Raw genomic sequence first — 26,476 nt, forward strand, 5'->3', positions numbered from 1 at the left:
CTATTTTTACACTTGTAGAAAATGATTTTAGAGTTCGAGAGGATGCCAGATTCATAACACTAAAGACTCAAGTCCTCTGTTAAAATACCACATAAGTATAGCATGTGGAAATCCCCCTACTCCCAATGATTTTAAAATGTGCCTCAGTTCTGACTTGGAAGGACCATGTCAAGAAACCAAAGAATGAATTCTCTAAGCTTTAACTTTTTGGCCTGCCTGCTGAGGCAGCTTCCATAAGGTGCCATAAATAGGGGTGAAGTTGTTGTTGATGGTCTTTTGATTTTGGAGACCATTAGCTCATTTCACAAAGTCTACCAGATAATACGTATTTTGTCACTGCCAACCTAAGATGATTCAAACCAGTGATGTTAGGCTCTTAATCTCATTACCATTTCCCCTAGGTCTGGGGTTCTCCAAATTTTATTTAATAGTATGGGCGTTCTCTTAATACAGACCGTCTTTTGGACTGTCTCTCCTGCACTTATAATATAAAATCACTGTAGAAAGTACAGCATACTTACATAGCAAAGCAAGCCTGGTCATATACTTTCAACTGATTTTTTTTTTTTTCAGTTGGAAAATTGGGGTTTTGACCAAATATTTTTCTTGGAAGAACTGAATGCCTCAAACTCAAAATATTCGTATATGGACATGCCACCCTGCTGCTTGGGCATTCTAGGGGTCTGTCTACATTGGAAACTTCAAAGCGCTGCCACAGGAACGCTCCCGCGGCAGCACTTTGAAGTGTGAGTGTGGTCGCACATGAGCGCCGGGAGAGAGCACTCCTGGTAATCCACCTCCACGAGCCGTGCTCCCAGTGCTCGGAGCCTGTCTACGCTAGCACTTTAAAGTGCTCAGACTTGCTATGCTCCCGGGGGTGATTTTTTGCATTATAAAATGTAAGCTTAGACAAGTTCTAGTTCAGTTGCCACAAGTCACTGATCTCAGTGGCCAGGCTTCTCAGCTGGACTATGGCTATGTCTACTCTAGAGAACCTACAGCGGTGCAGCTGTACCGGTGCAGCTGTAAGATCTCTCGTGTAGCTGTTCTATGCAAACAGGGGAGAGCTCTCCTGTTAACATAGTGCTGTGCACACTATCACCTATGCCAGTGTAACTATGTCGCTCAGGGGGGAGGTGTACAATATTCACACCCCTGAGTGACATAAGTTTTGCCAACATAAGTGGTAATGTGGACATAGCCTACATCTCTCATGATGCAGCACCTCCTGTCATCAAGAGGGAGACTATATGGTACATCATGGGAGGTTCTTCTATAGAAGAGAATGGACATATTAGGCACCTATGCTACTGCTTTTATGAGGAACATGGTGACATTTCCAAATAAAATTTTTCTGACATTGTCAACTTTTTTCTTTGTTACTGAAGATTCAAAATTTCTATGTGATGGAAAATCCCTGTTTTCCTAACATAACTATGAAAAAGTAATAGGTGGATGAGGCTTTCTTCTGACAACTAGCAGAAGTTGCTAGATCACAGGCCCTGGTTCTTATGGGAGACTTTAATCACCCTGATATTTGCTGGGAGAGCAATACAGCGGTGCACAGACAATCCAGGACGTTTTTGGAAAGTGTAGGGGACAATTTCCTGGTGCAAGTGCTGGAGGAACCAACTAAGGGCAGAGCTTTTCTTGACCTGCTGCTCACAAACAGGGAAGAATTAGTAGGGAAAGCAAAAGTGGATGGGAACCTGGGAGGCAGTGACCATGAGATGGTCGAGTTCAGGATCCTGACACAAGGAAGAAAGGAAAGCAGCAGAATACGGACCCTGGACTTGAGAAAAGCAGATTTTGACTCCCTCAGGGAACAGATGGGCAGGATCCCCTGGGAGAATAACATGAAGGGCAAAGGGGTCCAGGAGAGCTGGCTGTATTTTAAAGAATCCTTATTGCGGTTGCAGGAACAAACCATCCCAGTGTGTAGAAAGAATAGTAAATATGGCAGGCGACCAGCTTGGCTAAATAGTGAAATCCTTGCTGATCTTAAACGCAAAAAAGAAGCTTACAAGAAGTGGAAGATTGGACAAATGACTAGGGAGGAGTATAAAACTATTGCTCAGGCATGCAGGAGTGAAATCAGGAAGGCCAAATCACACTTGGAGTTGCAGCTAGCAAGAGATGTTAAGAGTAACAAGAAGGGTTTCTTCAGGTATGTTAGCATCAAGAAGAAAGTCAAGGAAAGTGTGGGCCCCTTACTGAATGAGGGAGGCAACCTACTGACCGAGGATGTGGAAAAAGCTAATGTACTCAATGCTTTTTTTGCCTCTGTCTTCACGAACAAGGTCAGCTCCCAGACTGCTGCACTGGGCAGCACAATATGGGGAGGAGGTGACCAGCCCTATGTGGAGAAAGAAGTGGTTTGGGACTATTTAGAAAAACTGGATGTGCACAAGTCCATGGGGCCGGATGCGCTGCATCTGAGGGTGCTAAAGGAGTTGGCGGATGAGATTGCAGAGCCATTAGCCATTATTTTTGAAAATTCATGGCGAGCGGGGGAGGTCCCAGAAGACTGGAAAAAGGCTAATGTAGTGCCCATCTTTAAAAAAGGGAAGGAGGAGGATCCGGGGAACTACAGGCCAGTCAGCCTCACCTCAGTCCCTGGAAAAATCATGGAGCAGGTCCTCAAGGAATCCATTATGAAACACTTAGAGGAGAGGAAAGTGATCAGGAAGAGTCAGCATGGATTCACCAAGGGGAAGTCGTGCCTGACTAACCTAATTGCCTTCTATGATGAGATAACTGGCTCTGTGGATGAGGGGAAAGCAGTGGATGTGTTATTCCTTGACTTTAGCAAAGCTTTTGATAGTCTCCCACAGTATTCTTGCCGCCAAGTTAAAGAAGTATGGGCTGGATGAATGGACTGTAAGGTGGATAGATCGTCGGGCTCAACGGGTAGTGATCAATGGCTCCATGTCTAGTTGGCAGCCGGTTTCAAGTGGAGTGCCCCAAGGGTCGGTCCTGGTGCCGGTTTTGTTTAATATCTTTATTAATGATCTGGAGGATGGTGTGGACTACACTCTCAGCAAGTTTGCAGATGACACTAAACTAGGAGGCGTGGTAGATACACTAGAGGGTAGGGATCGGATACAGAGGGACCTAGACAAATTAGAGGATTGGGCCAAAAAAACCTGATGAGGTTCAACAAGGATAAGTGCAGAGTCCTGCACTTAGGACGGAAGAATCCCATGCACTGCTACAGACTAGGGACCGAATGGCTAGGTAGCAGTTCTGCAGAAAAGGACCCTAGGGGTCACAGTGGACGAGAAGCTGGATATGAGTCAAGTGTGCTCTTGTTGCCAAGAAGGCTAACGGCATTTTGGGCTGTATAAGTAGGGGCATTGCCAGCAGATCGAGGAACGTGATCGTTCCCCTTTATTCGACATTGGTGAGGCCTCATCTGGAGTACTGTGTCCAGTTTTGGGCCCCACACTACAAGAAGGATGTGGAAAAATTGGAAAGAGTCCAGCGGAGGGCAACAAAAATGATTAGGGGTCTGGAGCACATGACTTATGAGGAGAGGTGGAGGGAACTGGGATTGTTTAGTCTCCAGAAGAGAAGAATGAGGGGGGATTTGATTAGCAGCCTTCAACTACCTGAAGGGGGGTTCCAAAGAGGATGGAGCTCGGCTGTTCTCAGTGGTGGCAGATGACAGAACAAGGAGCAATGGTCTCAAGTTGCAGTGGGGGGGGGTCCAGGTTGGATATTAGGAAACACTATTTCACTAGGAGGGTGGTGAAGCACTGGAATGAGTTACCTAGGGAGGTGGTGGAGTCTCCTTTCTTGGAGGTTTTTAAGGCCCGGCTTGACAAAGCCCTGGCTGGGATGATTTAGTTGGGAGTTGGTCCTGCTTTGAGCAGGGGGTTGGACTAGATGACCTCTTGAGGTCCCTTCCAAACATGATATTCTATGGTTCTATGATAATAGACAATTATTTAATGTATTAAATGCTCTAAGTATGTTAATGACATTGGCCACTTCTGTTCTTCTGTCCCTTGCATCCTGTTTCTCTTTCTCTCTCCATATGTTTTTCTAATGCCTGGTTCTTCTACCCCTTCCTCTCCCTGACCCCTCCCCCATCTCTCTTGGTAAGTGGTTGGTTCTTGTAGTGAGTAGCTCCTGTTTTCTTTCGTGCTTTTAAGCATCAGAGGCAGGTAGGAAACTCCTTTGCTCCCAGATGTTTTTACAAAGAGGCACCTAGGTCCAATTTGTAATGAGAAAATGACACCTGTAGAAGTGGCTGGAAATAAGGAGAGCTAACACTGATTGGTCAGTTTTCTAGGGGCTACCAGCAACTAGTATGTAGACCACAGTTTGGGAGTCATTGTCCTAAAGCATGAAGTCCCTAAGCACTTGTTTGTCATGAACTTCACTAAGGAATATCCTAGGTGGTTGGGTTTTTGCGGGGAGGGAGGATAGGGGGTTGAGGAGAGTTTCTTTCCCTGTCCCTGAGACTCCTCCCTCACCCCTTTTCTGATTAGGAATAAAGAAACTTCCATACGTTAGTAAGGGGGAACTTTTTAAACAAAAGAAGCAAAAATGTCAAATGAAGCAACAAAGTCTCAAAAGAACCTTTGTGAAAAAGATGACCAGTGACCCTTTTATACCCCCCAATTTTTTAAAAAGCAGGCCAACATATATACCAAATTAGTGTCATTGTACTAGATCCTTCTCCCTTCTTCTTTCCCTTCCCTCTGCCTCCATGTGGGAAAGCCAACTTTAAACCCATCTCTTCTTTCTGTTCTCTCTCCCTCTCTCAGAATGTTGTCAGCAGAGGAATATGCTGAAATTAATAATGAATAGAATGGCATGTTTCTCCCCCTTCTAGAGAAGAGAGAGAGCTCCCATCAGCACATAGATAAGCAAGGAGGCCAGAATTAAGGTTGCCCAGGCAACTGTAAATTTGACACTTCCTAAATTTCAAGTACATGACTTTGCAACCTAAATAATGTTCTTGTAACGTAGCATAGGGTTTTCATGAATATAATTTCCTACTGGTTGTTTTTTAAAGCTAAAAGAGAAATTATACTTTTAACTGTTACAACCTCCCACCATGAGGGTGTCTACATCATTAATCTTCAGCACTGTAGGACAGTGAGTGCCACTTGAATTACACCACTAACTACAATAGCTGATAGTAGGAAGGATGTTTTCCCTTAAGGAGGTTGGAATGGGTTACTGGGGCCATGTGCTGGGTCTGGGAGGTGGTGGAGGGGAGGCTCATCTGGCCTGGGTATATCTTCTCTCTTCCCAGCTCAGGAGCTGGGGGAGCTCCTGTTTCCTGTGTTGTGCAACCAGAGTGAGGGGAAGGCCTTTTAAAAACAACAAGGAGTACTTGTGGCACCTTATAGACGAACACCTTTATTTGGACATAAGCTTTTGTGGGCTAAAACCCACTTCATCAGATGCATGGAGTAGAAAATACAGTAGGAAGATATATATAGCAGTACATGAAAAGATGGAAGTTGCCTTACCCAGTGGGGGGTTGAGACAAATTGGTTAAAGTGGGCTATTATCAACAGGATGAAAAATCACTTTGTGTCATGTTCTGGGTCTGGAAGGGTAGTCAGATAGTCTTTCCTGGCTCTTCTGTGACCCTGCACTGCTATTTTGGCAGTTCTTGGTGTGGTGTCCACAGCAGTTGCTCCTTAAGTGGCAGCATGGGCCCAGTCTTAGAATGTTTTTGTATTCTGTTGTTGTTTTGACAGACTGCCATAATTTCCTGAGGAATGAAGTTGAGGGAAGGGAAGTAGCTGTTTTCAACAGTGAATATCTCAGTAAAAACTGAACAGAATTTTATGGGAAAAAGAGGATTTCTCTGAGAGCTTGTGTGCTGCAAACAATGGAGGTCTTGGGACTTATCAAAATGAAGTTTTGAGAATATTTTATAATAGAAAGTGTTAAGCAACTGAAATATAGAGGCCCCCAATAATGGATAAAAGATGTTTTTAGTTGCCCAGTACAGTATATACTGAAGAGACCAAATGGGTGAGGTAATATCTTTTATGGGAGCAACTTCTGTTGGTGAAAGAGACAAGCTTTAAAGCTTACACAGAGCTCTTCTTTTGCTCTGTGTAAGCTTGAAAACTTCTCCTCTCACCAACAGACGTTGGTCAAATATTGCTTCACACACCTTGTTCTCTAATATCCTGAGACTGACATGGCTACAACAGCACTGAAAACTTTTTTGCCATGATTACACTGGATCCCAAGTGGAACATAGCAAAATTACTAACTGGCTTGCAGTTAAAAGAGCTGGAAGCAGATGTTCATTGAAATAGTTTAGTTCTTCTCTAAATATATTTTTTCATCTTTCCTCACTCCACAGTTTCTATGCAGATTTTGGACCTTTAAACTTGGCGATGTTATACAGATACTGCTGCAAACTAAATAAGAAGCTAAAGGTAAAGTTTTAACCCTTTATATTTAGATTTCTGTGCCAAATATTCAAACTGTATTGTTTTTAACAAATTGCAGTACATAGCATTGCTGTACAAGTGTCATTTACATGGTTAACCTTGAGCTTTGGACACAGAAGTTGTGCTGTCTTGCCATGAATGTACTCCCCATGAAGAACTGAAAATTGAGTCTTTTTGTTCAGCAATTGAACCACAAAGGACATGTACACCTCTTTCTTGTCAAGGTGAAATGTAATATAAGCCAAAGGAAGTTAGTGGAATAGTAAGCAAAGGAATGAAAGCCAGAATCCTTTTGAGTTGTGTTGATGTCTTGAGTTCATTGCCAGTATATCTGCCTGTAATCTATAGGTATGTTAGAACAAATAATATTAGACTGAAAGATCATGATACATTCTTACCATGCTATGACAAAAGAAGGATGAAAATGCATATTTAAATGAATATTTTTCAATGGAAGAATTAGGACTTCTTTAGATTGTTTCTTTAGAAACAATGCATCTTTATTAATGTAACAGTAATACAGAAAAGTTCAGTTAAATTCATATACAAAAACACTTTTTTCTGATGTGGTGGCACAGTTGCTGTTCCTAACCACACATCCATGTACCTGTTTTTTTTCTTCTGCCCCTGCATCAGGGCTTTCTAAGTTTGGTCCTTGACTTTGAATTAACTTACATAAGACTCATGGATCTATCTGTTTTCTTTGGATGCCGTGATGACTTTTATTTAAATTGTAAAGTGCCTGTCCTGAATCCTAGGCAGTACATAAAAATATACAATTCAGAATTAATGCATATAAAATGTGACTGTATTGACCTCCTCTAAGAACAGTAATAATAGTCATGTAGTCTTCAGTCCAGCCTGTCCCCAGATGCCCAAGGAAAACAAAGGTAGGATTTGCACCAGGTGCAGAAAGCCAACAAATTGGGTTGCCTTATATGAAAAGTAAATATCATAACTAAACTTTGTTGAGAATCTTCTGACAAAAACAGGCTTTTGTCAGAAAATGTTAACTAGTCTAAACAAAAATGTTCAGATACATATCAGGGTTAACCAACTTCTGATGAGGAAACTTGCCTGACTTCCTGGCAAGTTGTTGAGGTTTCCAGGGTCTGCAGCAGTGGGGCATCCCTGCCACGCAGACTCCAGTGGGGACCCTGGAGTTTGCAGGCTCCCTTTTGCTAAGATGGGGTCCTCAAAGCTCTGGAAATCCTAGCTTGGCTTTCTAGAGAGCCACAGCTCTGATACAGACCTTCCTGTTAATTTTCACTGCTGTTTTTCAGAGATGGACAATATGAAACTGACAAGAATATGTCCATTTCAGCCAGCAGCTGCTGGATCCCAGGGCCTATGTTTTGTTTTGGAAATGCCATGTATCAGTGCTTCCAAAACTAAAATTTTACAGAATTTTAGGTTCATAGCAAAGTTTGAAATAGGAAAATTTCCCATCCACTGGAACTTTCCAAGTTTTGACCAGTTCTAATTTTAACTTCAAGAAAACATTTTTCCAAGTACAGAAATATTCTCAAATTAATGTTTATAAAGTTTAATAAACTTGTACTGTTCCCTTCAAATTCTTCACTGACTATGTAATATGGTGAAAAAGTGATTTAAAGCTAATAGAATAATAGAACATATTACTGCAACATGAAATACATTACTATCCCCTAAGTAAATGTGTGGAGTTAGATTACTTTGTTTCATTAGCTGAACATTTAACTATTAAAATTTTCCTTCTAGAACAAGATACTACTACAAAAATAATTCTGGTACTCTGAATTCTCAGTGACCTTACTCACATTGGTACCACCTTTGAGTTTTGTCAAATCTGCATTAAAATTGTTCTTAAAACTAACAGCATGTGCTGGGTCATCCTCCGAGTGACCTTAAATGTTCTACGGGTAATACAATGTCCCACACTTCGTGGTGTTCAGACGGAGATCTACTCTTGTACAATCCTTAGGGAGTGAACTGTCACAGAACCTCATAGGAGAGCTAATTTATAGGAACATGACTTAGTAGAAAAATTTAAATACCTGGCATAAAGTTTCAAAGAAGTACTTGATTGAAACAAACTTCTGCAAGACACTTTTGTTAATATATCTTATTCATAACCCCTTTGCAAAATAACCTCTAGTGAAAATGGCCATTTATTATGTTTTTGTAATACATTAGTACAAACAAAGGTTAAAGGAACATTATTAAAGTTGATAAGTCAAGCACTCAGAAGTTAAATTCCAAATTTACAGTTTCCTAACTATGCAACCTAAATTTGGCCCCTCCTTGTGCATGTACATCTTGATACAGTCTGTAATTACACCACTGCATACCACTTTTTCCTCAGAACCTCTGTCACAGACCCTGGAAGCCCAACAAAGGACTTCTCAGCTCCACTGCACGGAGTCTGAGAACCCTAGCTCTAGCCCTGGTGCACCGGGTTTCTGAGCTCCTTCCTGTGGAGCCATGACCCTGGAAACCCTTGGGTTCCCAATTCCAAGGCAGTCTGCATAGCAGGGCTGCCCTGGAGCCACAAACTCTGGCAGCCTGGGGTTTTCAGGAACAATTCTGGTTTGAATGAAACAGCATTTTCTGATTGAAAACCTCTTTAGTTGGGAAAATTCCAACCAGTCCTACCACAAACCCTACTTATAATATGTGTATAAAACAATCATTAGTTTCAGGTTTTTGAATTTATGTCCTGTGTGTCGAAGTTAAATGTTGGACTGCATAATTGGGAATTTCCTGTGCCAGTATTGTTAATAATATGTCTAATATTAAACATAATATTTCTTGTTAGTGCCCCTATTGTGCTCGGAATCTTTCAAACAAAAACAAGGCCCAGCCCTGGTCTTGTGGAGTACTTGGTCAAAAACAAACAGATTAAAGGCAGGGCTGCCCAGGGGATTCAGGGGGTCTGGGGCAAAGCAATTTTGGGGGCCCCTTCCATTAAAAAAAAAAAAGTTGCAATACTATAGAATACTATATTCTCATGGGGGCCCCTGTGGGGCCTGGGGTAAATTGCCCCACTTGCCCCCCCCTCCCTGCCCCTGGGCGGCCATGATTAAAGGGAAGGGATACAATATATTAGCTGAGTGCCCAAGATGGCCCTGGATCAGGTACTGGCAAAATAAAGTTGAAGCATTAATTCTCCTGTTGGTATAAGTCAATGAGTCTTTTCCATATGCAATACAACAGAAATGTGTCTTAGGAAGGGACTTAAATGTGGTGTGGGTGAGGGGTCTTTTAATTAAAAATCAGGAAGGACATTTCATGACAGAAGGCAGTATGGAATTAAGCAGTTGATTAAATAGGTGGCTGGATCTGCCATCCTAGAAGTGGAGGGCTGATTCAAAGCAAGACAATAGCAGATAAATAGGGATGGAGTGTTTATGTAGGGCATTGACAACTGTGACAGGAAGCTTGAATTTGATATGGTGGCAGAGGGGGAAGCCAGTGGAGAGATTCATATGGGGGAGAGCATGGTTAAAATGATAGGCTAGGAAGGTTTTTTTTTAATCACAGCATTTTATACATGCTGAAGAGGGAAGTCAAAGGGGAATATTTTGCAGTAGTAGAGCCTGAAAGTGAGGACCTTGAAGGGGGGTGTTAAATGTTTGAACTGTAAGGTAATCTATTACATAAATTGCAGGTCTAGGCATTCGGTTGGTTGATCAACATTTTTCTTTAAAGATGCTGTAGTTAGTTTACATAAGGGTTATATGATTTATCTTCGGGGGAAAGAACTGAACTTGAAGTTAGTTTTTCTATTGCTAGGTAAGGACATGTGACACTTCTTTTTTTAAAACTGTTCCTTTTGTATACAGTATGTGGACTCTAAGTTATCTGCTTGTGGTGTGTTTGTGTGGTGGTGGTGGTGGTTGTTTTTTAAATAATCCCCTTTGTTATATGTTAAATGTACTCTATTAAATTCTCTTTTGGAATTCAGACATTAACACAATCTTAAACTTGTTATATCTATTTCCCTCACCTTGTCTAACTATTCGTGACAGTAATTCTAGAAAGGAGAAAGCAGTCTATTATAATGGTCCTCAAAATACACCTTTACCCCGATATAACGCTGTCCTTGGGAGCCAAAAAATCTTACCGTGTTATAGGTGAAACCGCACTATATCGAACTTGCTTTGATCCGCCGGAGCACGCAGCCCCGCCCCCCGGAGCACTGCTCTACCATGTTCTATCCGAATTCGTGTTATATCGGGGTAGAGGTGTACCTTAAATCTTAGAGGAATCGGGGAGGCAATCCTTGGCTCTTAGAATTTGCATAAATAAAATAAGGATTATTTAGTGGAGCTCCCTTTAAGTCTTCCCTCTTAATTGGCAAAAAGCGTGTGTGTTTTTTAAATCATGTTAACTCAATTGAGTTAGCATAGCAGACTGAAAGCCTGATCAAGACACAGGCTAATACATCTGAAGCCATGTTAGCTGTCTGTGTTTTTAGCTTTCAGACATGTTAACCTGCATCTTGATGCGGCTTTTCAATTGCGCTAAGCTCAGAGAGGGTCAAGGCAAAAATTATCAGACCACACACCTCTGTCACCTCATTGAAAAATGCAGGGAGTATAATCATCCATTGACTGTGTATTTCATTGACTACTCTAAAACATTCAGTACTGTCTGACATGATCACCTTTGGAGGATACTGCAGAGATGGGGGTTCCAAAGCATTTCACTGAACTCATTGCAAGTCTAACATTGACAGACTACAGTGTGAATAGCAGCAGGTGACAAGCGAGTGGTTTTTTTTCCACTGGGCAGGGTGCGCCACACACATGCACATTTTGTATATACTTTTCCCAAACCTCTTCAACATGTCTCACAATAACTTTTCAGGGCTTGTACACAGAATTTTTGACAAAGTGGATGGAATTTGGATTTCCATTAATGGACACTACTTAACCTACTTTAGATATACTGACGAAATACTCTGCTACAGAGGAGGGATAGCTCAGTGGTTTGAGCATTGGCCTGCTAAACCCAGGGTTGTGAGTTCAATCCTTGAGGGGGCCACTTGAGAATCTGGGGCAAAATCAGTACTTGGTCCTGCTAGTGAAGGCAGGGGGCTGGACTTGATGACCTTTCAAGGTCCCTTCCAGTTCTAGGAGATGGGATATCTCCATTTGAAACCACTGATCTAATACAATTAATTGTGGAGTCTGTCAAAACAGTGAGGGATATAAACCCTTCCTGAATGAGTGAAAACTAAATGCATGCATATTTACACAATTAATAAAATAAGTTGCAAACAGGGATCAAGATTCATGGTCAAGTCATCTAGGATCATAAATATCCAACCAAGGAGGCGGTTCTGAAGAAGACTAAGAATGGCTCAGTCAGCCATGGCCTCCTTTATGGACTTTGGAAAAACCATGGCATCTTAAAATGTATGAAGATTTGACTAGTGAAAGCATAATTTTTTCCATAGTGACTTATGGATTTGAATCATGGGAAGTTAATGCTACTGACAAGAAGAAAATAGAAGCCTTTCAGGTGTGGTGCTGGCAAAGACTGTTCCATATCTCCTGGATGGAAAAGAAGACACATACTTGTTAGAAATATTATTGGACAGAAGCAGAATCTGCTGTCAGAAGTCAGCAGGCACAAGCCTACGTACTTTGGTCACATCAGGCACTGAGATGGAAGTAACCCTGAGAAAGTAGTCATGGTCGGAGTGGTCATGGGTCATCGTAGCAGGGGACGATCAGCAAGGAGATTAATAGAAAGTATCTGCGGCAGATCACTGGGAGTTTAGCTGCTGAGGGCTCAGAGCTGGCAATGGAATGAGAGAGCTTCTGAATAATCTGCTGTGGTGTCACCAATATTCAGATATGAATAAATGATTTTCCTTATTTAATTCAGTGGAGCTAACAATTGAAAAATGCACCCTTTTTACCTGTCAAGACAAGGTCTAAAAGTCAAATCCAAATGTCCTTGTTAGAGATTAGGTTTTGATCTATAGCAAGCAGCTGTGATGACTTAGATTAGTGTGTGAACTAGTCCTTAGTAGTGACTTCCTTATGTGAGTAACAAATAAGTAGCTAATATATTGGCTATTTGTTGTTGTGAGCCTTCTGTTTTTAAGTACTTTGTTTAAAAAGGGCTATGTACTCTACAGCTATCTCTTCTAGGGTGACCAGATGTCCCGATTTTATAGGGACAGTCCCGATTTTTGAATGTTTTTCTTATATAGGCTCCTATTACCCCCTACCCCCGTCCCGATTTTTCACATCTGCTGTCTAGTCACCCTAATCTCTTCTTATGAAGGAAGTGTGGGGATACAAATATTTAACTGGACAAACTGGAGTATGGAAAATTTGATTACCCCCTACCTGCTCAAAAATGCCCCAAAGAGAAATGGAAAGCCTTCAGCTTCTTAAATTTGTTTTAGCTTTCTGTTAAGGGAAAATGCCAGAGGTGTTATCTACTTGAGCTAGTAGTCTCTTACTCAAATATTCTTCTGTTGTGCAAAAAGCCCCAGACAACTGTTTTTTACCATTGCACTCTACTTTAGGCATTGTGTGTAACAGACAAGACTGTAATGGGTTGTTGAAAGTGAACAAGTATCTCCAACAAAATATATTGGTTTATATGGGTTTAAATAAATCCTACTCCAAGCAAAATTTTTGCCTCAAATGGAAAAGCTCCAGAGACTCCATTGGGGATCTCACCATTCCCAATCTTTTTACATGGTGATGGTTACCAGTATAAAAACCCTAACAGAGGTGTAATGTACATAAGAAGAGACACTTCATGGCTTTCTTGTTTATTACATGTGCTCTGGAAGAGAAGAGGGTAAGGAGCTAGTGCGGTAGGGTATGTCAAGTGGGTGAAATAAAGAAGGTACAGTGTGGAGTTTTATTTTATCAGAGGTTAGAATCAGTCTGTTCACATCTTCCAGTACAACATGATGTAAAGGGCACTAATCTTTAGCACACTAGCCAACTTGATTTTAGAGGATAGTTGTAAGAGCCCAATTGGTTTCCCATATGTGATCACTGCCTGCAGTGCATGCAGCTGTGGTGCATCCTGCTCAGCATTCTGTTTCTTGCCCCTCTTGTCATCTCTTCCCCACTCAGATATGGCAAAGGAGGCTGCCTCGACCAGCTGTCTTTAGCAATGCTATGAGCTTCAGGCTCTGGCTACCTCACTGCCCTAGTCTCCTTCTAGGAGCCTCACCTCAAGTCTCCAGTGAAACGGAAAGGGTGAAGAATAGGAGGTAAAAATGTTCAGGTTGTGTTTATATCTCCTAAAAGGGACAATAAATGTAGTAGAGGTAAACTGTAAAGTAGAATAGTTTATCAAAACAGGAGACATTTGTTATGCTGAATAACTTGCTGCTGTAATGGCTTGAAAGAAGAAGCAGGTGAACACGTTTGAGAGAACTGCTGGTTCCAAGAGAAGAAGGCAGCTTCTGGCAGCAGGCTAGGAGCTGCTCTGGTGGAAAGAATAACTATTCTCTGGGCAGTCCTCTAGCAGTGGATGATCTGTAAGACCCATGACTAAAACGTAGCATTTTTAGTAGAAGTCACGGACGGGTCACAGGCAGTAAACGAAAATTCATGGCCCATGACCTGTCCATGACTTTTACTAAAAATATCCGTGACTAAAACTGGGATTGGGGGACTGCCCAGGGGGCCTTGTGGGTGCTGGGTGGGGAGGGCAGCCTGGGTGCTGGGGGAGAAGGGGTGCAGGCAGTGGTGCCTGGCCTGGGACCCTCGCTGGTGCTGGGGGGGCATGGGCTGCAGTGCACAGCTTGGGACCCCTGCTGGGGGGGGAGGGGCGATTGGTGGGGCCGGCAGGCTCCCTACCTGGCTCCACCTCTCCCTCCCCCCAGCAGCAGCAGTGTTTGGGTGTGGGAGGGGGTAGGGGCTGGGGGATGAGATGAGGTGGGCTCTAGGTGGCACTTACCTGGGAGGCTCCCCAGAAGCTGAGATGTCCCCCTTGCTCAGCTGCTAGGCAGAGGTGTGGCCAGGCAGCTCTGCACGCTGTCTCTGCCCAGGGCACTGCCACTGCAGCTCCCATTGGCTGGATGAGGGGGACGTCACAGCTTCTGGGAAGCCACCCAGATAAGCACTGCCCAGAGCCTGCTTCATCCTGTCCTGTGTCCCAACCTCCTTCCCCCCCCCCCCCACTCCCAAACTTTTCTGGTGCTGGGGGGCGCGGTGGCCCAAGACTGCCCCAGCAGCAGCCAGTGCACCTGGCACAGGGGCTGTCTGAGCTGCCCCTGAGCCAAGCGCACCAGCCAATGCAAAGGTCACGGAAAATCATGGAATCCGTGACCTCCATGACAAACTCGCAACCTTAAACAGCTGTAGCCTGAAGCCTCACTGTGATGTGCTATCTCTTCTCCAAATTACCGTGGTTTCTTTCTGCCTGAAACTGGCAGAATCTTTGGGGAGTGGAGATCTGTAATACCTCCCTCTCATGCGGGTAGCTGCCTTTGGGAGCAGAAACATGGAGACACTCTTGTTCACACTGAGTCTCTAGGTTGAGAATCTCTCGTCAAGTTCCTGGTGGTATTGAGAGTCCAGCTCTGTGTATAATAGGAACAAAGCCTCAGTCCTTATATCCAATCTGGAAGTGGAGGCAGATTATGGAAATGTCAGTTGGGAACTACTGCAAAAAAATCAACATTTGATAAAACTCCTTTCAGAAAACACACACAAAGTTCCCCTAACAGAAATACAAATTAAATATGCTTAGAAAATTACTAAGTGACAGCTACAGCCCATCAAATATTGGTTTCCACTTAATATTTCCTTATTGGGTTTTTTTAATTCCTTGATATACAGTCATATATATTTAGTATAATGGACAATACTTGGCAGCATGTCTGTTTATAACCAAGATGTACTTTAAATAAGTTAAATGGCTTCTGAGAAGTTGTACTTCAGCTGTGTTTGTGAGTGTATTTGTGTCATGAAGTCACCGGGCCAGTGCTTCATATGGAGTAGTTCCAGAGCCAGTCAGGACTCTGGGGTAGCATGCCTCCTTCCTCTGAGCATACTGTCACCAGGGCAAGAAGATTACACAGCTTTGACCTTCCTGGGTCTGACCTTGGAGCATTCAGCCTCCCTTTCCTCCCCATGTGCTTCCTGCAGCGAGTCCGCCCGGGCGGGGCTCGTGGGGAAGCCAGAGGGCCCTGCACTCCAACTCTGCAGTCAGCTGTGGCTCTCAGCCAACCAGTAAAACTAGGGTTACCATATTTCAACAATCAAAAAAGAGGACGGGAGGAGCCCCGCTCTAGCCCTGCCTCTGTCCTGCCCTATCCCCGCCCCTGCCCCTTCCACTCTCTCCCACTTCCCACCCCCTCAGAACCCCCAACCCTCCCCCCCACTCCTTGTCCCCGTGATTGCCCCCTCCTGGGACCCCTGCCCCTAATTGCCCCCCAGGACTCCACCCCCTACCTAAGCCTTCCTGCTCCTTGTCCCCTGACTGCCCCCTCCTGAGACCTTCCCCACATCCTAACTGGCCCCCTAGGACCCTACCCTCTACCTGTCCCCTGACTGCCCCGACCCTTATCCACACCCCCACCTCCTGACAGCCCCTGCCAGAACTCCTGACCCATCTAAACCCCTCTGCTCCCTGTCCCCTGACTGCACCTCCTGGGACCCCTGCTCCTAACTGCCCTTAAGAGCCGAGCTGCCCGAGCCAGCGCTACTGGCTTCGGGCCACCCCCCCCTGCCTCTGGACCCTGAGCCACCAGAGCAGAGCAGCTGGAGCCAGGTAGGAGAAGTGCCTGGCCGGCGGCTCGGGGTCCAGAGGCAGGGGGGGCTGCCCGAAGCTGGTAGCGCTGGCTCGGGCAGCTCGGCTCTGAAAGTCTGAGAGGGGAGGAGCGTAGCAGAGGCGCCGCAGGAGAGGAAGTGCCCGGCCGGCATTTTCCCGGACATGTTTGGCTTTTTGGCAATTCCCCCCCGGATGGGGGTTTGATTGCTGAAAAGCCGGACATGTCCGGGAAAAGCCGGACGTATGGTAACCCTAGTAAAACAGAAGGTTTATTAGCTGACAGGAATACAGCGTAGGACAGAAATCAGTGACTTTCAGCCATGTCTATCTTGGGGAGTCCTGGGCCAGAAGCCCTGGAATCCCTCTCTTCCAGTCCCCACAAGCAGACAGCCCAGTTTCCAGCAACCTGATGTCCGACACCCATGTTGCTCCTCCTCCACTCTTTGCTCCCTGGCAAAGAATCACCTGGTTGCATCCCTCCCTGGGTCACAGGTTACAAAGGGCACCTGTCATAGCATACATGCAGACAGCTGGAGCAGCCTCACCTGCCCCAGAGGTCTCAGCCAAAGTCACACACCCCTATTATCACCACCGAGGTATTGGTGCAGCACACGGAAACTGAGGCACACATTATTTATGCAAAACGTAAAACTCACATAGGCTCAACAGTAGGACTCGCATACAGCATAACCAGGGAAAATCTCCATTCCCCCACAACTTGTGCGGGGGCAGGGCAGATGTTTGTCTTTAAACATGGTGGGGAGAAAAGTCGCTGCTTTTTTTTAAGGTGTGGCTTGGCGAGTGTCAAAAGTAGATTAACATTTTTAAAACACAAACAGTTGTAATAGTCTGGTGGTTGATTTAAAAAAAAAAAAAGTGAACTGTTTTTTTATAAAGTCAGAACTTATTCAAGGATAACTTTTCTCCCCACCCCCCCCCCCCCCGCAAAACTCTAGGTAAAGCACTGAGAGGTTATGCTTGATAAGAGAGCCTGTTGACCTTGTTTCATTTCTTGTGTTTTGATCACTGATTGCTATGGAGATGATATGCTGTTCTGAGTAATCAACAGCAAGACAAGAATGCTTGATCATAATATCCTGTTTGCTCTTTGAAATTAAGCTGTAGTGAAATGCTTAACCCACTTTAACATTACAATATTGTGGAGCTTGATTGTTCAGGGAAGCTCAAGGGTGCACTCTTTTTCAAACAGGTGAAGAACAAATAAAGTAACCATGCTGTGCTATATACTACTGTTTGTTCTGCCAAATAAATCTGATTTCATAAAATTGCTATAACAAAAAGTACTTGCAAATTTTATTTTTAGCATGGCACAGAACTTTAGGGCTTCATATTTTAAACTATGATAAATGAGACAGTTTGCAAACTTTGCTTAGATTTATCTGAACTTGCAGTTCTTACTTGTGGTAATCTAATTTTCTGTTAAATGCAAAACAGTATCTTCATGGTGAACAATGCAAGGGCTATGCCATATTGATTGCGTAATATATTGTGACATCATCCAGTGACCATCCTAATAAAATTGCTAATCTAGCTACAGCATAAGTGAGAATTTCTAAAACTTCTGGCACTTTCTTTTGTAACGCTTATGGTTTGTCTCTAATCTCTCTAAATAATTGAACAGTATGAACTTGTTTGGGATTCTGTTGTGTAAATTAATGGGTTGGATTTTCTTTACTTAAAACTAGAACTAGCATGTTGCTTTTCATGTGTTTTTATATTACAAAAGGACTTCCTGTTAGAGATTGTTTTAATTTCAGAGTAGTCTGAGCATATTCCAGAGTTGACCATGAAATGTATAGCACTATTGTCATGTTGTTAAGTGGACTTTTGCATCCTTACTAATTGAGAAACTTTTCTTTGTTGAATAAGCCTGATGGTTTGTGTATAGTAAAAGCTCTAGTTAAATTACTAAAATAAGTAACTTTTCATTATTATAATTTTGAATAAAGAAGCACTTTTAGTCCACATTCTTCAAATGCTACAAGGCAAGTTAACTGATTTTTTTTTTTTTTTTTAATATAGATCTTCATGAGTTTTACTACTGTAACATCCAAACTATGGTATCCTAGGAAACCAAAGGAAGAGCAGTCTTAATTCTTTGTATTGTACATATTAAATCTTTCTTTACATATTTAAAAACAGCTGGTATGTGGCACTATATAGATTTTAAAAACTAGCTGAAAGTAATCTGAACACTTTTTTTTTTTTTCCCCTTACATGTGTAAACTTTAAAATTGTAGGTATTCTTTTGGCAAATACTATAAATTATTTCTAAGTGTTTTAGCATAACTAAAGGCCTGGCCCTGTAAGCTGATCTAAGCAGTGGACCTCTACGAAAATCCACAGATCTCAGAGGGCTCCACATGCGTTTTAAATTTCTGCCCACACGGATCAGCTTGCAGAACTGGAGGTCTAGTAGCTTAATATGTTAAATATAATCTACTGCATTTAATTCTAGTCTGTATAACTTTAGCAATAGTGGTGAAACTGGACTTGATCTGAACATAGAAGTTTCAATTGTGTAAATGTTAAGTGCAGATACAGTGTAGTACTCTTGCAACAATGTCATTTCAGCCAGTACTGGGTGTCATTGTTCCTAAATGAATGGGATTTTTACATAGCTAAGTAGTGATATGGCATGGTAGTAGTGTTCCACATTTCTGAATCTACTGGAATTTGCAATCTGCTTATTTTGTAAATCTCTCAGCATTTGCTGTATTGTAAATGAGTTTTCATGTCAGTTATTCAAGACCAGTTTTCAATCTCTTATTTAAAACTTTAAGAACTGTCAAAAATTGATTTAAATGTACAATATAGAAATCTGGGTCCATAGAGATTGAAGTGTAGCTCTCACTTCATTTTTTTTTCTTCCAAATGGCATAGAAGCAATGAAAATTCTATATTCCAATAGTTTATCTTAAATGTCAGAGATGCTTCTGAAAATTTAAGGGTGTGTACCCCTGCCCCCCCCTCTCTCTCGGTACAATAATAATGCCATCAGTAGTAGTATATTACTGCAGTCTACTATCACCCTGTTAAAACAGCAATCTTTTTTTTATTTTTTTTTTTAAGTAGAGGAGGTTTTTAAATGACTACTCAACAATTTTTAAAATGATTTTTAAATCAAATTCCAAAGTATTCTTGGCTATAGAAAGAATTGTATTTCAAAATAACTGTAAATTATGTTGCTATGAACTATTTAAAATAAGAGATATAGACAATAAACTACAACTGTTGTTTATGTGGCACTATTACTGTAATTTTTTCTGATTTAGACCATAATAGACTTGGTAAAAATCACAGAATGCTGGATGCCAATGTGATAAAGAAAAAGCTTATTCCTATATTCTTGAGCTATTGATGTGACTTGTCAGATTTTAATATCCGTTGAATGCCATAGAAGATGGGGGGCGTGCACGTATAAATAAATATAAAGCAAGTCATGCTTGTCTGTCTCCAAACATGACCTGTTGTAATCTGTGAGGATACCCCTCCCCCACTCTGGGGGATTATAGTCCCATTTAGATGTTCTCCAGTCACATTAATTTAAATCACACTGTTTATCCTCCTGTGGAAGCAATGGTGAATAAGACCAGCTTATCATAACATACAGACAGATCCACTGCTTGAGGGGCTATTCCTATGGAGGATAGGAGTAAAGAAACTGATGAAAGTATTACAATAAGTTTCTCTTAAATTTGCTGGCTATTTTTGGTTTCTTTTAGAGAAATTCTTTTTTGTATTTAAGGCTTTCATATGAACCCTTGTAGAAAATTCTGTATCTTAAATTTTATGTTCAGTATGCATTAAAAGTCAGTATGGCTAGCACAAATTAAATTGTTAATTGACAATGCTGCAAAAATCTGTAGTAGTGTGCAGTACTCCTCAAAACCTTTCAGTGCTGAATCTGAGGGAGGTTTCTGTCAAGAAACTTGCTCCCTCTAAACCCAGTCTCCACGAATACTGCTTAAAACATTTGCAGAATTAGTGTAAAAATCCATGCTTATCTGTTCAAAAGTTCATTGTGATCTGAAGCTTACATAATTTAGTGGAATTATGGAATTACAAAATATCAATATTATAAATTCAGTGATTCAACACTTATTCACTGAGTGAACTAAATATCACTGCATCACTGTGGTTCACATGTGCTTTAACTAACTGTTCTGGTTTTAAGTCAGTTATGGATTTCTGAGATTTCCATTCTTGCTGAGATTTTATAATCCTTGGTCTTCCTTTATTTCATTCTAAAGAGAATCCTTTGAACTAAATATTGCTGTTTTTAAACACTTATTCACTATCACTTGTATCTCCTTATCTGTGCAATTATTTAACTGTTTCTTTTCAGATGGTTTTGTGGGGAGGGATAGCTCAGTGGTTTGAGCATTGGCCTGCTAAACCCAGGGTTGTGAGCTCAATCATTGAGGGGCCACTTGGGGATCTGGGGCAAAATCAGTACTTGGTCCTGCTAGTGAAGGCAGGGGCTGGACTCGATGACCTTTCAAGGTCCCTTCCAGTTCTAGGAGATGGGATATCTCCATTAATTATTATAATTATTATAGAAGGATTAGTAAAATCAATGAGGGAAATAAGATTAGGCCTAATACTAAGGGTATGTCTACACTGTAGTTAATATGCATGGCTGGCCCATGCCAACTGACTCAGCCCGAGCCCAGTGGGCTGTTTAGTTGTGGTGCAGACATTCAGGCTCAGGCTAGAGTAGAGGTGGGCAAACTCTTTTTGTCCTGAGGGCCACATTGGGTTTTGGAAATTGTATGGAGGGCCGGTTAGGGGAGGGGGATGTGGCCGCCCCCCCCCGCTTCTCACCCCCTGATGCCCCCCCTGGACCCCTGCCCCATCCACCACCACCCTGTCCCCTGCCCTATCCAACCACCCCTTTTCCCTGTCCCCTGACTGCCCTATCCAACCCCCCTCCTTCCTGACTGCCCCCCGACCCATTCCCCCATTCAACCACCTGTTCCCCGCCCTCTGATCACCCCGACTCCTATCCACACCCTAACCTCTGACCACCACCCCAACTCCCCTGCCCTCTAGCCAACCCCCCGCTCCTTGCCGCCTTACTGTGCTGCCTGGAACACTGGTGGCTGGTGGTGCTATAGCTATGCACCGCGCAGCACAGAGCACCGGGTCAGGCTGGGCGCTGCCCCAGGAGCTCACAGGCCCACTGCCCAGAGCATTGTGCCAGCGGTGGGACGAGCTGAGGCTGCATGGGAGGGAGAACAGGGGAGGGGCCAGAGGCGAGCCTCCCAGGCCAGGAGCCGGGCAGGAGGGTCCCACAGGCCGGATGTGGCCTGTGGGCTGTAGTTTGCCCACCTCTGGGCTAGAGGCTGGACTCAGGGACCCTCTCACCAGCAGAAGTTGGTCCAATGAAAGATACTGCCTCACCCACCTCATAATATTTTTGATTATTTTTTCAAATTGAAAATGATGTTTTCTAAAGCTCTGGCTTTTTGTAAGTCCTGTGTTTTCCTGTAATTAACGTAGCTGACACATCTGTCTCCTTTCTCTTTAAACAGTCATTCAGTCTATCAAGAAAGAAAATAGTCCACTATACCAGTTTTGATCAGCGGAAACGAGCAAATGCAGCATTTTTAATAGGGTCATATGCAGTAAGTATCACTTGTTTATATACACCTCTATTCTTCCCTGAGCAGACACTTTAGCCATAGTTTTACATGGCAGCAAAACATAGACTTCAGTGAAATAGTGAGACCATTATTCAATCTTCTGTAATCTAGCTCTTTGTACTGTTTCTTCAAGGTGTAATTAGAACTTTGATGGAGTTGCTTTTTCTGTAGTAGCCTATTCTGATCTTTTAAAGTTTAACTTTAGGATAAATTGTTTATGTAATCAGTAATTAAGATGGGTTTCCAAAAGTGTTTGTGCTATAGCTGAACTAATTGAATAACAAATATGATTACAGATTTTAATGTATAATGCAAATACAAGTACACTGACTTTTTTCCATTATCCTTGAGCAGTACAAATTGAGTTAATATGCCGCTTATACAGTACATGAGGTACATGGGGAAAGATCTTAGTCCTTTTAGAGGATAAGTCATAGATTTTCTAGCAATTGGTATTTCTTGCTCCAATTGCTTATCTTTTGTAAGTGAATTATTTCTCTAGCAGTATCTGTTTTGTTTCCCACTTCAAGAAAACTAATGTAGATATCAAGCTTATACATTTCTCATACAGGTAGCGTATATCTTGAAGGAAATCAGAAAAGGTAATCAAATGGCATTATCTCAGAATTCTGAAGAAAGTCTTAAGAATGGAAAATTTAAACCTTAACCACCATTACTGCAGAAGTGTTTAATTTGGACCTTTCCCCTTACAATTTAGCTTCCCTTAACCGCAAATAATCATTCTTTGACCTAGGAAATTGTCACGCATTGAGAATTATGATCACACTATGTGAGCGAGCAAAAAGATCAGACTTATGAATGAGGTGTGTGTTTTTTTGTAGTAAGTTGTGGTAGTGGCTGATAACAGCAAACTCTTGTAAAATTTACCATGTCATTCTCTTTTTTTTATCAAATACTAATTTTAATTTTAAAAGCTTGGTTTTAAAACAGAGTATCAAAAAGCATCCTGTGATCTTTTAATGCCAAACTTTACCCCAAAGTGGATTTGTGTATCTGAATGTTAAATCACTGAGAAAAGGTTGTCATGAAAAATCTATCAAAAATTCTTTGGAAACACTGGAGATATCTGTGGGTTGGAAAGAATGTGGTGTTCTTCAAGTAATGTCCCTATAGGTGCTCAGCTCAGCTTCAGGTACGCATGGGCCCTATGCCCCAAGTAGTGAAGCACCATAGGTAGAAACATCTCAAAGAACTCCTGTTACTGTGCAGGGTCAGTAACGTCTCCTTGCATCCATCCTCAAGACTGGATCCAGAATTCCAAGAGAGCAACAAACTTATAATTATGATTTCTACCAGAGGGGAAACAACTAAACTGAGGACAAACTAGTCTCCAAAAGAGATAAGAGGTAGTTTTCTGAAATAGATGCTATAAATTAAAGCTGTGTCAGCTTCACTGGTTTGCAAACTTAAGCAAAGACAGAGCTGAGTACCAGAGAAGGATATGGGTCCAAAGCATAAGAACATAAGAACGGCTGTACTGGGTCAGACCAAAGGTCCATCTAGCCCAGTGTCCTGTCTACCAACAGTGGCCAATGCCAGGTGCCCCAGAGGGAGTGAACCTAACAGGTAATGATCAAGTGATCTCTCTCCTGCCATCCATCTCCACCCTCTGACAAATAGAGGCTAGGGACACCCTTCCTTACCCATCCTGGCTAATAGCCATTAATGGACTTAACGTCTATGAATTTATCCAGTTCTCTTTTAAATGCTGTTATAGTCCTAGCCTTCACAAACTCCTCAGGTAAGGAGTTCCACAACTTGATTGCGCTGTGTGAAGAAGAACTTCCTTTTATTTGTTTTAAACCTGCTGCCTATTAATTTCATTTGGTGACCCCTAGTTCTTGTATTATGGGAATAAGTAAATAACTGCCTTATTCACTTCCTCCACATCACTCATGATTTTATATACCTCTATCATATCGCCTCTTAGTCTCCTCTTTTCCAAGCTGAAAAGTCCTAGCCTCTTTAATCTCCCCTCATATGGGACCCGTTCCAAACCCCTAATCATTTTAGTTGCCCTTCTCTGAACCTTTTTCTAGTGCCAGTATATCTTTTTTTGAGATGAGACCACATCTGTTCGCAGTATTCAAGATGTGGGCATACCATCGATTTATATAAGGGCGATAATATATTCTCCTTCTTATTCTCTGTCACCTTTTTAATGATTCCTAACATCCTGTTTGCTTTTTTGACCGCATCTGCACACTGCGTGGACGTCTTCAGAGAACTATCCACAATGACTCCAAGATCTTTTTCCTGATTTGTTGTAGCTAAATTAGCCCCCATCATATTGTATGTATAGTTGGGGTTATTTTTTCCAATGTGCATTACTTTACATTTATCCACATTAAATTTCATTTGCCATTTTGTTGCTCAATCATTTAGTTTTGTGAGATCTTTTTGAAGTTCTTCACAGTCTGCTTTGGTCTTAACTATCTTGAGCAGTTTATCATCTGCAAACTTTGCCACCTTACTTTTTACCCCTTTCTCCAGATCATTTATGAATAAGTTGAATAGGATTGGTCCTAGGACTGATCCTTGGGGAACCCCACTGGTTACCCGTCTCCATTCTGAGAATTTACCATTAATTCCTACCCTTTGTTCTCTGTCTTTTAACCAGTTCTCAGTCCATGAAAGGACCTTCCCTTTTATTCCATGACAACTTAATTTACGTAAAAGCCTTTGGTGAGGGACCTTGTCAAAGGCTTTCTGGAAATCTAAGTACACTATGTGCACTGGATCCCCCTTGTCCACATGTTTGTTGACCCCTTCAAAGAACTTTAATAGATTAGTAAGACATGATTTCCCTTTACAGAAACCATGTTGACTTTTGCCCAACAATTTATGCTCTTCTATATGTCTGACAATTCTATTCTTTACGATTGTTTTGACTAATTTGCCTGGTACCGACGTTAGACTTACTGGTCTGTAATTGCCGGGATCACCTCTCGAGCCCTTTTAAAATATTGGTGTTACATTAGCTATCTTCCAGTCGTTGGGTACAGAAGCCGATTTAAAGGACAGGTTACAAACCCTAGTTAATAGTTCCGCAACTTCACATTTGAGTTCTTTCAGAACTCTTGGGTGAATGCCATCTGGTCCCGGTGACTTGTTAATGTTAAGTTTATCAATTAATTCCAAAACCACCTCTAGTGACACTTCAATCTGTGACAGTTCCTCAGATTTGTTACCTACAAAAGCCGGCTCAGGTTTGGGAATCTCCCTAACATCCTCAGCCGTGAAGACTGAAGCAAAGAATTCGCTTAGTTTCTCCGCAATGACTTTATCGTCTTTAAGCGCTCCTTTTGTATCTCAATTATTGAGGGACCCCACTGGTTGTTTAGCAGGCTTCCCACTTCTGATGTATTTAAAGAACATTTTGTTATTACCTTTTGAGTTTTTGGCTAGACATTCTTCAAACTCCTCTTTGGCTTTTCTTATTACATTTTTACACTTAATTTGGCACAGGTCACAACATGAAGCATTCCCAGTAGTTCTAGTACTGTTGGTCTAAACTCAAATGGAAGGTATGGCTTTTGTTCCTGTTCTGTTGAGATATTACTCTGAATGCACAGAAGCAGTTTAGGGGAGTGGTCAGCCATATGAAGACAGCAGTTAACCACATGGTGGCCAGGAATAGAGCCCCATGTATTTTTGCATTTGTACAATACCACAAAATAAAATAAAACCTTAACAAAAACTACATAAAATTAAAAACTTACCATGCAGTGGCGGCTCCTGTACCACTGGGCTGGCCCTGGCTCCCTGGTCTGGGTGTTATGACATGGAGCATGGAGTTGCAGTGAGACTTAGTCAGATTTGGGCCAGTCATCATGATGCCCTTCTACCCAACTCCCCAAGGCAGGATCAGTGGGACAGGGGGAATCATCTAAGGGGGAATAGGGAAGGGGTTTCTGGGACTTAGAGGGAGCTGGGGCTCAGTGGGAGAGGGGAAATATTTAAGGAAGGGAGGGTTTTCTGGGGCTCATTGGGGAGCTGGTAGGATGAGGTTCAGTGGGAGAGAAGGGACATATAAGGGGAGAAGAGGGTGCCTGAAGGAGAGCTCCCTGACAATATAGAGGTGGGGACTGGGGTGGAGTCAGTGCTGGAGAAGGAAGCAGGAAGGATTGGGAAGATCTGTGTTGCCCCTGAGTGGGGATGGAGAAGTGGGGGTTATTTAAGGGGCTGCAGTACTCAGTAAACATCAAGGGGGGACTCTAAGGAGTTGTCTGGGGTATTTTGGTGTAGCTAACTGATAGTTGTTGGTGAGTATCTCAAGGCCTTGAATAATGTTTAATAAAATGATAAACTAGGATTTATATGCTGTTATTTATATATGGTGATTTACATTAAATACCTCAATGTAATAAAGAAATAAAACGTTTTTAATGGATAAAACGAAATAAGAAATTCCTGAAATATAAAACAAATTATAAAAAAAAACTTCAGAGTTCTAGCCATGAACTACTGAGCTGTCTGTCATCAATATGGATGTTAGCATTCTAGCTTATCAGCTACCTCAGTGAGGAACTTTAACATCCCTGCATAATGTCCTGAAGTGCAGTGGTGCTAACATCAGTTCTATCTTTATTCCAAGCTGAGTCTCAC

The 26,476-nt window shown here is 42.3% G+C and overlaps 1 protein-coding gene across 3 annotated transcripts in view; it reads left to right on the forward strand.

Annotated features, from left to right (window-relative positions):
- CDC14A (cell division cycle 14A) overlaps window positions 1–26,476 on the forward strand; it is a 137,022-nt gene that overhangs the window by 10,994 nt on the left and 99,552 nt on the right. For all 3 annotated transcript variants that reach the window (XM_034778450.1, XM_034778451.1, XM_034778449.1), the window contains exons 3-4: window positions 6,344–6,419; window positions 21,737–21,829. In XM_034778450.1, coding sequence (XP_034634341.1) covers window positions 6,344–6,419; window positions 21,737–21,829 — 169 coding nt within the window. The remainder of the gene's footprint in view (window positions 1–6,343; window positions 6,420–21,736; window positions 21,830–26,476) is intronic.

This window comes from Trachemys scripta, chromosome 8, assembly GCF_013100865.1.
Source record: "Trachemys scripta elegans isolate TJP31775 chromosome 8, CAS_Tse_1.0, whole genome shotgun sequence".
NCBI lineage: Eukaryota > Metazoa > Chordata > Testudines > Emydidae > Trachemys > Trachemys scripta.